The 13,690-nt window shown below is 35.8% G+C and overlaps 1 protein-coding gene across 21 annotated transcripts in view; it reads left to right on the top strand.

The window, feature by feature from the left end:
- Positions 1-13,690, top strand: part of LOC105474624 (ryanodine receptor 2) — a 786,480-nt gene that overhangs the window by 398,166 nt on the left and 374,624 nt on the right. For all 21 annotated transcript variants that reach the window (XM_071073921.1, XM_071073859.1, XM_071073912.1 and 18 more), the window contains 2 exons: positions 9,345-9,528; positions 11,515-11,650. In XM_071073921.1, the coding sequence (XP_070930022.1) occupies positions 9,345-9,528; positions 11,515-11,650 (320 nt within the window). The remainder of the gene's footprint in view (positions 1-9,344; positions 9,529-11,514; positions 11,651-13,690) is intronic.

The following is a 13,690-nucleotide window of genomic DNA, read 5'->3' as shown; positions in this document are numbered from 1 at the left end:
ATTGATAGGTATAGATTAGGATGATTTAATGACTACTCTTCCTTGTACTGGACCTATGTAGTTCCTTTTTCTTTTCTTTTTCTTTCTTTCTTTCTTTCTTTCTTTTTTTTTTTTTTTTTGAGACAGAATCTCGTACTGTCACCCAGGCTGGAGTGCAGTGGCACGATCTCAGCTCACTGCAACCTCTGCCTCCTGGGTTCAAGCGATTCTCCTGCCTCAGCCTCCCGAGTACCTATAACTAGGATTATAGGTGCTCACTGCCACACCTGGCTAATTTTTGTATTTTTAGTAGAGATGGGGTTTCACTATGTTGGCCAGGATGGACTCGATCTCCTGACCTCGTGGTCTGCTCACTTCGGCCTCCCAAAGTGCTGGGATTACAGGCGTGAGCCACTGTGCCTGGCCTAGTTCCTTTTTCAATGAGGGCAGTGAAGCCTAGATATATGCTGAGTTTTGATACGTATTTTTAAAAAGTAATCCTCATAAAAACTGTTTTTCCACCTAATAAATGCAATAATTACATATCTACAGACTAAATTAAACTTGTGACCAACATGTTTTCTGGTAACATTATACCAACATATGCTCTGACTTGTGAGGGATTTCATTTGTCTCTTTAAACTTTGCTAATTTGATGGGGGAAACTTCTTGTTGATCATCTTTCTTCATTTCTTTTTTCTTTTGTGTTTATTCCTATTATTTGTTAATATTTCTGTTAAGTTGTTCTGAACTTCTGTTATGTTTAGAGATACTCATTTCCTGTTATGATAAATTGCAAACCTTTTCACCAGTTTATTGATTTGGAAAAGAATTTGAAAGGATTTTTGTAGTAGTTGAGTCGGTAAATTATTTTTTTGACTTTACAGCATAAAACAAATCTCCCCTACTCAAGATTGTATTATTTTCTACTTCTTTTATAAACCATCCCTTTTATAAACTACACACACTGTGTGTATATGTGTGCGTGCCATATGTAACCAAAAAATATGCACAGCATTTGGCCACACATCCTGAGTGTTTAGTCCATTTCTCTGCCTCATCTCAACTCCAAGCCTCGTCAGGGAGTAAAGCTTAAATCGAATGGGGTACGTACCACATTTTTGTATTTTTTGTTACTTGTATTACTTTTCATATTATTTATATTCTTGTAGTTTAATATAGTATTTATTTCTTATAATAAAAATTTATTACATTTTAATGCGGCATAAAATTAGTCAAGAAGTTCAATTTGGAAATTATAACTTATTTTGGAAACAAACTTAGCCTTTTCGTATCTTGTTCTTCCCACTAGTTTTTCTTTACTAGAGCTGATCAATCCTATGATAGGGATTGAGCAAATTAATCATAAATCTTTGAAATTGTCAATTTTATATTTAGTCAGCACTGACTTCTTCAAATATGAGGGACTTTTTTTCTTATTCAATTTGACTGCTGTAGAGTATTCAGTGGCACCACAGAGATTCCATTTGGTAAGTTAATTTAATACTAGACCAAAAACTGGTTATTTGTTTTGAAAACTATTTTGTGGGAAAGCTGCTATCTCAGTGTTACAGACATTATGTAGTGATAGTATACCATAAGTGGCTTTTTTTATGGTGGCTGAAACACCAAAATTCATCTTAAATGTGATTTACTTCAGCCCATCTGCTCTTTGGAAGAATAATTTTAAATTTTAACAATTACTTTTCTGATTAGAGAGAGTACCAAGTATGAGAAATTTGGATTCTGTGGTAAAAAAATGTTGAATTATACACTTGCTGCTTTATTAAATCTTGAAAATGATTTTCTGTCTGGGCTATTTGAGTGAAATTCATTTGTTATACCTATCATGATAAAATAGGATGGTTACATTAACCCCTATTAACTATGAAAAGATTTTCTGATTCCCAGTCTGATTCTTTCTATTTTCTTTCTTCTTGCCCTGCTCTCTTTTTTCTAACTTTGTAAGATGAATGCTGATACCATTGAGACCTTTGTTGACAAAAGCATTTAGTGTTACACTTTTCTGTTTTTAGTGGCACCTCACATGTTTTTATTTTTCTTTCTTCCTTTCTTTCTTTTCTTTTCTGTCTTCCTCTCTCTCCTCCACTCCCCTCTTTCCTCCCTCCCTTCCTCCCTCCCTTCATTCCTTCCTCCCATCCCCTCCCCTTCCTTTCCTTCTTTTGCCCTGCCCTTTCCTTCCTTCCTCTTTCTCTTTCTTTTCCTTCCTTCCTTCCTTCCTTCCTTCCTTCCTTCCTTCCTTCCTTCCTTCCTTCCTTCCTTCCTTCCTTCCTTCCTTCCTTCCTTCCTTCTCTCCTTTCTCTCCTTTCCTTTCTCTCTTTCTCTTTTTCTTTTTCTTCTTTCCCCTCCCCCTCACCATTCTGCTCTTCACTCTCATTCTGTCGTCCAGGCTGGAGTGCAATGGCCCTCTCTCTGCTCACTGCAACCTGCCTTCCAGGTTTAAGCAATTCTACTGCCTCAGCTTCCCAAGTAGCTAGGATTACAGGCATGCACCACCACTCCTGGCTATTTTTTTTATTTTTAGTAGAGACATGGTTTCACCATGTTGCCCAGGCTGGTCTCAAACACCTGACCTCAAGTGATCCACCCACCTCGGCCTCACAAAGTGCTGGGATTACAGGCATGAGCCATCGTGCCCAGCATTGATATGTTTTCTTTCAGTTTCCCCTTTGATGACTTCTTTGAACAATAGATTTTTTCAGCTTCCAAATAGTCAGAAATTTCCTGAATATTTTTCTGTTACTAATTTCTAATTTAATGCCATTATGGTCAGAGAATATACTTTGTGAGATTGATTGCTTTTAGGTTTATTAAGACTTGTTTTATGGCTTAGAATAAACTTTATTTTGGTAAATGTTTCATGTGAACTTGAAAAGAATATGCATTCTCCTCTTATTGGGTAGAGCATTCAAAAGTGTCAATTTAGTATTACTTATATCTTCAATTTCCTTACGTTTTTCAGTCTCTTTTTTCTATTAATTACTGAGAGAAAGGTATTGCAAAGTGTTTGATTGTAATTGTGGATATTTCTGTTTCTCCTTGCTGTTTGTCACCTTTTCTTTGTGCATTTTGAAGCTCTGTCATTAAGTGCATACATGTTTAGGATTTTGTTCTTTTGATGAACTGACCTCTTTATCATAATGAAATTACCGTCCTTAACTCTGGTAATATTCTTTGCTATGACATGTACTTTGTATAAGATGAAAATAACCACTCTAGTTCCCCTGCCCTTTGTTATTAGCATCCTATAATCTTTAACCTGTTTGTATCTTTACATTTAAAGTGCATTTCTTTTAAGCAATAGGCAGTTGGGTCTTGCTTTTTTATCCCATTTGATAATACCTGTTTTTAAATTGTATTGTTTAATTCATTTACATTGATATGATTATTGATGTAGTAGGCTTAAGTCTGTCTTCTTCCTATTTATTTTATATTCATCCCACCTAGTAGCAGGATAAAAAAGAGATACACGCACACACGCCACCATCACCACCACTGTCACCACTACCATCACCACCCTTACACGGGAGAATGAGAGCATATGGGTTACAAAAAATAAGCCACACAAGAAAAACACTTCGTGTGTGTGTGTGTATATATATATTTATATACATATATATAGTAATATATATGTGTTATATATATAATATATATTCTATATATTGTATAATATATATATTTACTTTGTCATTGTCCCATTTCCCCCTTCTTTTGGATTAGTTGAGTATTTTCTATTATTTCATCTTACCTCCTTTTTATTGGTTTATTAGCTGTAATACTTTATTTGTATTTTAGTGGTTACTTACGGGTTAAAGCTGTAATACTTTATTTGTATTTTAGTGGTTACTTATGGTTTATAGTATATATCTTTAATTTGTCACAGTCTACCTTTAATTGATATTTTGTCACTCTATGAATAGTGTAAGAACATTATAATATTATACTTCCTTCTCAGTTTTCGCAGTTTGTCATACATTTTACATTTATAGATGTTATTAATTCCACACTGTATTTTTATTTAAACAGTCAATTCGTTTTTAAAGAGTTTTAAATAACAAAAACATCTCTATTTGCACACATAGTTATAATTTCTAGTGCTCTTTTTTTGTGTGTGTGGATCTGTATTTCCTTCAGGTATTGTTTTCTTCTGCCTGAAGGATTTTTTTTTTTTTTTTTTTTTGAGACAGAGTCTCTGTCGCCCAGGCTGGAGTGCAGTGGCACAATCTCGGCTCACTGCAACCTCCACCTCCCAGGTTCAAGCGATTTTCCTGCCTCAGCCTCCCAAGTAGCTGGGACTACAGGCACCCACAACAATGCCTGGCTAATTTTTTGTGTTTTTAGGAGAGACGGGGTTTCACCATGTTAGCCAGGATGGTTTCGATCTCCTGACCTCGTGATCCGCCCGCCTTGGCCTCCCAAAGTGCTAGGATTACAGGCGTAAGCCACCGCGCCGGCCGAAGGACTTAACATTTCTTATCGTGCAAGTCTCCTGGAGATAGACTCTTTCGGTTTTGTGCAACTGAAAATGTGTTCTTTGCCTTCATTTTAAGTGATATTTTTGCTGTGTACAGCATTCTAGATTGACAATTATTTTTCTTTTGGTTGATTAATTTTACTCCGTATTGATGATTGTATTTTATAGTTCTTTATATGCCTGCTTATTTTTGTTTAGTTACCAGACATTGTGAATTTGTTAGATGCTGGCTATTTTTATATTCCTGTAAATATTCTTGAGCTTTTTCCTGGGATGCTGTTAAGTTACCTAGAAAGGGTTTGATTTGTTTGGATCTTGCCTTTAGAGTTTTCTGGGAGGGAAGAGCAGTGTTTAGTCTAGGGCAAATTATTCCCCACTATTGAGACAAGACCCTCGAATACTCTATCCAGTGCCCCATGAGTTGCAAAGTTTTCCAGTCTGGCTGCTGGGGACAGGTGCTCTTTCAGGTTCGGTGTGAGGGCCAGTTGTTGTTCCCTGTAATCCTTTCAGGTGATTCTGTTCCCTGCCTTGAGTAGTTTTCTCATGATGTTTTCATCAGTGTTCTGCTGAATATTTGAGGGAGACCTTCTGTAGGTCTCCAGGGTTCCCTCCTGTGAGCCCTCTCCTCTCTCTGTCCTGTGGATTCTAGCAACCTTGGTCTCCCTGGACGCCCAGCAGTGTCTCTTCGACTCATGGAGACTGTCAGGCCACACCTGGGTTCCCTTCCTGCTCCACGGCCTGGAAATTCTCCTAGGCAGTAAACTGAGGCAGCTGTAGGACCCATCTGATTTGTTTCTCATTCCTCAGGAATTCCTGTGCTTTATTCATTGCTATCCAGTGTCTTGAAAGTTTTCATGTTTTTTTGGTCGCCACCCCCACCCCCCATTATACTTTGTTTTTTGGGTTACTTCAGAGGGAAGGTAAATCCTGTCCTGTCACTTTATCTTGGCCAAATGTCACTCACATCTAGGTGACATGTGCAGTGCTTATTTCCTGATGAGATTCCTTGTTCCCCTTGGGAAATGTAGTCTAGAACCTCTTTGCTGATTCTGCATTGATTTTTTTCTCTTTTAGCTATCCTCCTCTTTACAATCCCATCACAAATTTACCATATTTTTCTGGGTTATCTAACATGTGCTTTTAACAATCTCTCCCTTGTGATCACCTGAGAAGTGCCATGGATAAACACAGCGAACCTTTGTTTCTCTTATGCTTAACTGACCTTAATCATGTATTAGCTTTTTCAACAATTAAATTTTAATTAAGCTTTGGTTTATTCTCCTTGTTTCTTTTCTATATTTACCCTTTAGTTATATTATTTAACTCCAGTAATCATGTTTATATTGCATATATATGTTTATATTGCATATATATATCCAGTAATCATGTTTATATTGCATATATATATATTTACTTTTTTACTTTACAAGTTTTACTTAAATGCACATGAGTATTACCTATTATAAGTCCCAAATTTAGGCTGGGCACAGCGGTGACTACTCACACCTATAATCCTAGCACTTTGGGAGGCCAAGGTGGGTGGATCACTTGAGGCCAGGAGTTTATCAACAGAGAGTAAACTGTATTGTATTCTACATTCTATACAACAGAATGCTACGCAACCAGTAAAATGATAAGGCTTACAAAGTAGCAAATTGGGCTGGGTGTGGTGGCTCACACCTGTAATCGCAGCACTTTGGGAAGCTGAGGCCAGCACGTCACTTGAGGTCACGAATTTGAAAGCAGCCTGGCCAACAGGGACGAAACCCCATCTCTACCAAAAATACAAAAATTAGCTGGATGTGGTGGGCATGCACCTGTAATCCCAGCTATTCTGGAGGCTGAGGCTTGAGAATCGCTTAAACCCTGAACCCAGGAGGCAGAAGTTGCAGTGAGCCGAGATTGTACCACTGCACTCTAGCCTGGGTGACAGGGTGAAACTCTGTCTAAAAAAAAAACAATTAGAAGTCCTGAATTTCTGTGATTTTTTAATATGTTCAGAAGCTTTGAAAAGTTTTACATGATTACTGAGCATTTTAAAGAGCATATGCTTTTAAATAAAAATTTTATTCATTTTATCACATTCGTGAAAGTACCAAGTCTTTAAAATCTCAGTATTTTTACAATATTTTCACCCAAGTATTTTTCAGTTATTTTTTACTATTAATTTTATTAATGCCAATTTACTTAATTTGTATTAAGATGCTAGTTTTAAAATTTTTACCTTTTAGAAAGAAAGTCAATATTATTTAATCATTTGTGTTTTTCTTATGTGGTTTATGTTCTGAGACCCTTCTGTTTTGTCTTTTGTGGTGGTGGTAGTACTGAGTGTGTGTGTGTATATGGTGTATGTGTGTGCGCGTTTGTGTTGTCTGCAGGGGAGGGGGCTCTATTATTTTGGCCTGGGGTGGGGAAAAAATATATATATATGTATATAGAATATATATGTATATAAAATATATATATAAAATATATAAAATGTGTGTTGTATATTTCTAATAGTAATACCATGAGCATTTAAGTAATACATAATGTGTGTGTATACATGGAAGTGTATAAACATATATATTATATGTAATTATACATTATAATGGATATATTATATAGTATATTATAATGTATAGTATAGTATATATTATATATACTATTCTATATGATAGTATATATAATTAATAGTATATATTAGTATGTGTATTATATACTATACTACCTAATAGTATAACAATAGTATATGCTATACTATATATATAAGTGTATATATATATTAGTATATACTATATATATACTATATATATATAGTATATACTATAGTATATATGGTATATACTATATATATACTAATACTATATATATACTATTAGTAGTATATATATAGTATTAGTATATATATAGTATATATGGTATATACTACTAATAGTATATATATAGTATTAGTATATATATAGTATATACCATATATATTAGTATATACTAATAGTATATACTATATATAATGTATAACAAATATATACAATAAATATATATAACATCATATATTTTATATATACTATATATGTTTTCATTTTTCTTCTGGATATATTCATAAACATATTCTTGAAGTAAATGAGAGAGGGGAGGAACCTGTATTTGTTAGGTAATAATATAGTTTAATCTTTAAATTACAAAATGTAGCCATAGGGTTAATAGCTTTCATTTTTACTCTGGCATAGGGTGATTCTACTACTTTTGGATTTCTGGATGATTTTTTTTTTCCCTGATTATTTTTTTTGTTCACGATAAATTAAGATGATATTCATCTCTTTATTAGATGAAAGCCCTAAAACATAACATAATTAATAATTGTAGAAGTTTGGACAATATTTCTTCTGACAAGAGACTTCTCTTACAAAGTAATTGAATAGTTACGTTCCTCATGGTAGATATGTTTATTTCAATATAATAACCTAAAGACTGACATTTACTGTTGTTTTCACTTAAATTTGAAAATGTGGATACTGAATCATTTTTGAATTGTATTCACTTATTAAGAGTTGAGTTTGAATTTGTTATACATTTATTTATGTTTAATTGGAGTTAATGGGGTAAAATGTTTAGAAAAATACTTCATTACATGTGAAATTTTCTTGTTAAAGAGGAAAAATAATTTTCTACTGAAAAGTCACTCTTGCTTTTTGGGTACAGAAAAACTTATAGAGGCGATAAAACTTGGGGGTAGATGAATTCTACCTCCAAGATCAGTTGATATAACTGATATAGAACTTCAGGCAAAAACTTTAAAATAGTTGTACGGTTTTACGATTTCTACTGTTTGATAAGGCTGAAATCAAATATTCCAAAATCATTAGCAATCTTTGTGGAAGTGATGACACATTTTAAATAATGTTTTAAAACTATAAAGTTCAAAGCTAATTCTCATTCATGAGTATTTTATTGTTTTATAATGTAAGTTCCAGCATAGTCAGAAAATTAGAAACATTTGCTTGGGATAAAATGTTAGCATACGGTTTTGCTGAGACAGAGAGCAGGAATGGAAGTGTAATATTTCTATGCATTAACAACTTGTCATGGCTATAGAATATTATGGTATCAACTACAGTAGAGGTACTGTTGCATTCTTTTATTGTATGCATTGTGCTTTTTAAAATCGTTTTATTTCGAAATACTTTTGATTTGTAGACATCATGTTTTAAAGTTCTTTTCAGATACATTCAAGGCTATGAGTTTAAAAACTGAGAATCTCAGTAAGCTCAACAAATTAACACATTTACATGCCAGTAATGTACCTTTCTTCCCAGGTTAGAAAATACTTCATGATGTTTTTGTTAATATAATTTTTAAATGCATTTCTTTCAGATAATAGAAAAGCATTTTAATATGTATTTACTGATTAATAAGCAAATTTTCTAAATTAACATCATTAGAATATATTTTTGAACTCACAGGAATTAAACAGAATGGCAAGCTAGGGTCCATGAAAACTTAGGCATTCCTTTTCAAAAACAAACCACAAGGAAACGTCAGAATTATGAATCTGGGAAGATGCAGCCTGAATCTTTAAAGTGTGTAGCTTTCCAGTGAAAATCAACTGGTTTCTGAACATTTCGACTATTGGTTTTGTAGGCACTGTTCCTGTGGCCTATAAGGTTATTCTCTAGACGACTGGCCGTGGATACTGGTTTTTATAACATTACACAGTTTCTGACTTGAATTAGAATTCCTTATCGCTGCTTGAGGAGCAGGAGGACCTTTCTGACATGTCCCTTTTACAGTGATGTAGGGAGAGAGATTAATCTCTGAAATCATCCACAAATGGAAAAATGATACAGTTGTGAATCACCGACAATAGAGAAATGTTTATGGTTTATTTTAGGGGCCTCGATGCGCTCAGCAAGAAAGCGAAGGCTACCACCGTCGATTTGCCGATAGAATCCGTGAGCCTAAGTCTGCAGGATCTCATTGGCTACTTTCACCCGCCTGATGAGCATTTAGAACATGAAGACAAACAGAACAGACTACGAGCCCTGAAGAATCGGCAAAATCTCTTCCAGGAAGAGGTGCGTTTCTGTCCACACTCACTTCTCTTCTGTTGTTCTCTTGTAAAAACAGCTTCTTGGTTGGGAAAATTCTCCATCTATGTGACCATCTTTGCATTTTGCAATATAGAGGAGAGAGTATACTACTGAACAGGAGAAACAGGCCTTAGAGAAATCTAGACATGGTTTTTATTTATTTATACTATCCATGAGTATTATTTAAAAACATGAATCTTTTCATTCTCCTGGCAAGAGACATTTACCCTCTGCTCAGTCCTCACCCTGGTCTTTTGCAAGTTCTCTTCATGTGGGTTATATCAGTTAAGAATCTTAAAGTGTCTATAAGAACACAGGCTTTAGAAAGCATCAGGGTTTTCAGACTATTCAGCAGGTTCTCGGGTGCTCCTGGGAAATAGCCCGGGATGTATAGGAAGCGTTGTGTTGGGGATGGAAGCTGTCAAGAGAGGGCTACCGGAGTAGGCTGAGCTCCAGGGACCCTACTTGGACATAGCAACCCTACCCTTCCCGTTTGCATCTATTACATTTCCATGTATGATTGTCTTACACCAAAAGTTTCACTGCTAAAAAGAACTCAAGTGTCATATTTTATAAACAATAAAAGAAGGACCAAATGATATATCTAATGTTCTAATATAGTCAGAAGCTTCAGTGGAGACTACCAGGGTTGGTGGGATAAATCAGGCTAGTTCAGCTGGATTCCCATTCTTTTCAATGCATCTTGTATGGAGAATAATGATTTTTTTCGGAATAAATACTTAGCTTTGTAAAAGTAACAAAACGGGTTATTCATTGAGTACACATGGACACAAAGAGGGGAACAATAAATACCAGGGCCTACTTGAGGGAGGAGAGTGGGAGGAGGGCAAGGGTCGACAAACTACATGTCAGGTACTGTGCTCATTACCTGGGTGATGAAATTGTTTATACATCAAACCTGTGACACACAATGTACCCACGTAACAAACCTGCACATGTAACCCCCAAAGCCTAAAATAAAAGTTGTGACAGAGAGAAATAAAACTAAAAAACAAAATCAAAAAGTGTTATTACTAGGTTCTCATAATCCCTGTCTACTTTTAAAGCTGTTTTCTAATATCTCATCAGAAACTCTTGAAACTGACATAACTTTTTGAGGACATTCCCACTGGGTATTCAAAAGAAATGACCTATCTGGAGACCTCAATGGCATGAAAGCAAAAAAGTATCAACATAAACCAATAATAACATGGACAAGTTTATTGGGAGCTTTCACATATGCCAAATTGTTAGACTCTTTTACAATGCTGCATTTATTTAATATCTGGAAGAAGTAAAATTAAATATTGGGTTGTAAAAATTAAAATATTAATTTAGTTTTTTTCCCAACTTCTCATATAAGACAATCTGGATGGCGACTTGGAAATGTACTTAGGTCCATGGTATCTCTTAAATTCTGTGTGAAATAAATTAGTTGGATTAGACAGTGGTTTATAGCTCTTTATGTGGTTTGCCACACTTTTTACAACCTTGATCTACCAATAATAATAAAGCATAATTTCAATCTCAGGCTGTATCTTACAAAGTTCATTATAATGCAAAAATGCATTATAGCATTTTTGATTTGCTTTAAAAATACCTTTTCATGAGCTTTACCTGATTTACTATGTCTTTAATTTAATAATAATAATAATAATAATGCCTATCTAAGAATAAGGATCTGCTCTTACGGTCACTTAACAATAGAATGCCATAAGTATGAAGTACATGTTTGTAGGTTGTTCTTCCACTGTTTGATGATGACATTCAGAATTTAAAATCCACTTGAATTATCTGAAGAACATTTCATTTCACATGTAAATGTGTGTCTTCCTGTCCTTTGAATGATCACAATTTTCTTTATGATTAGTAGGTGAACCTTCAGCCAGACTTCTATTTTTAAATCAGCTTAGCATCTTTAGTCTGTAAGCAGAATGACAGTTTTAGATGTCTTTTTTTTTAACCTTCCAGGGAATGATCAACCTCGTGCTCGAGTGCATAGACCGATTGCACGTCTACAGCAGTGCAGCACACTTTGCTGATGTTGCTGGGCGAGAAGCAGGGGAGTCTTGGAAATCCATTCTGAATTCTCTGTATGAGTTGCTGGGTAAGAAGCATGATTGGGTTCACGACAATGGAGTTATGTCTATTTAAAATGTCCATAAATGGGCTATGTGTGGTGGCTCATGCCTGTAATTCCAACAATTTGGGAGGCTGAGGTGGGAGGATCGTTTGAGGCCAGGAGTTTCAGACAAGCCTGGACAACATAGCAAGACCCCATCTCTACAAAAAAAAAAAAACACACAAAAATCACATAATAGCTACAACAATTTTATAACATGCCTCCTAATTGAGACTTAAATTTTAATTTACTGGGCTAAATCAAATGGTGCTTAGTATTAAAATCCATCTCTGAGTGAGAAAGGTAGCTAGAGAAGTAGATTTGCCTTTGGTTAAAGGAGGTGAAAGTCATTCAGGGTGCAGTCTTTGCAGATAAGGGGCCTTTATATGGATATGTATTAAAAATTTCTTTTTGGTTTTGGAGTTAGTTCCACAAGGGTCCCTCTTAATTCCTTCCATTCCCATCTTATCAGTGATCTGCTCCAGTCTTCTCTCTATTCTTTAGAAGATCTCCATTTGGCAAGTTCTAAGTACGCCTGACATTGATTAAGTGACAGTTGCTGTGGTTTGCTCTGCATTCCTGTGGGCTCTCTGCAAACACAAGTCCTCATTATTTTTGACCTCCTGTAGCTTCTACTTGTCTCTTGTCAAAAACTAAAGGGTCTGCGATTTTTACCCTATTTGCAAGCTAGTAAGTTAGCCTGCAGTTAGGGTAAAGAGGGACAGTTTAGTAGTCAAAGAAATGGCTGTAGCTGTAGAGATTGGCTGTAGTGTCAATTCTCTGAGCCCCAGTTCTCAGAGGACAATGTGAAGGGGCAGATGACACCTACACATGCAGCTGGTTGAGTTACAGAAAAGGAATCCTGAGTTCAGGGAGCGTGAGTTAGTTACACTAGAAAGAAAGCGTGCCTGGGTCTTTGCTGTGGGTGGAGACGTCTCCCTCTCACAGGGCCTCTTGCTGCAAACATCCTGGAAAAGATTTCCTGAAACAAAGTTTTCCAATGACTTGTTTGCAAGACGTGCAAAAACAGAGACCATGGGGAATGGTCTCTTTCTCCACCCTAACCCTCACCTCCAAAATCTCAGATTCATCCTGTATGTCGCAACTGTTACGTCACTTCCCTGTTTAGACAGCGTTCACATTTCTATAACATTCTAGAAGATAAAGTTCACCTGGTTGCCCCTGGTATATGAGGCCTCAGTTAACTCTGCCAGCCTTCTATTTTCCCAGCCCCCTTATCCCTACCCCCTTACTTGAGCCACATCACAGTTTCTGGAACTTTCCATACAGATCACACCTCTGGGACATTCTCTCACCTTTTTCAGAATTGTTGTATATCCTTCAAGACCCAGTTCACGTGTCACTGTCTTTTAAAGTTACTCTTGATGACCGGGCATGGTGGCTCACACCTGTAATCCCATCACTTTGGGAGGCTGAGGCAGGCAGATTACCTGAGGTCAGGAGTTCGAGACCAGCCTGACCAATATGGTGAAATCCTGTCTCTACTAAACAAACAAACAAACAAACAAACAAAAAATTAGCCGGGAGTGGTGGCGGGAGCCTGTAATCCCAGCTACTCAGGAGGCTGAGGAAGGAGAACCATTTGAATCCAGGAAGTGGAGGTTGCAGTGAGCCGAGATTGTGCCACTGCGCTCCAGCCTGGGTGACAGAATGAGACTCCATCCCAAACAAAAACAAAAATAAAGTTACTCTTGATGTTTCTCCCAACTCTTAAGTATAATTAAATCTTCCTTCTCTGGTTTCTTGCCACTAAGTTTTACCTGTATTTTATAGCAGTTTTCACATTTCTTATTTAGTTATAAGTGTGATTGATTTCTAAGGCAAGAATAGCACCTTCCTGGTTTTTGTATCTCTGTTATTTAACTGAATGTCTGGCACGTAGAAGATACTCAATAAATGTGTATTCATTAAATGACTTAAGTTCTGATAAAATAGGAAAGTATACCTAAGTATAGAAAGGAGATAATGCAAAAAAAAGTTACAAAAAAAAGAAAAAAAGATAAT

The sequence above is a fragment of the Macaca nemestrina genome, chromosome 1 (assembly GCF_043159975.1).
Source record: "Macaca nemestrina isolate mMacNem1 chromosome 1, mMacNem.hap1, whole genome shotgun sequence".
Lineage (NCBI taxonomy): Eukaryota > Metazoa > Chordata > Mammalia > Primates > Cercopithecidae > Macaca > Macaca nemestrina.
The sequence above is the reverse complement of the archived record's forward strand: the minus strand, read 5'-3'. Positions and strand labels throughout refer to the sequence as shown.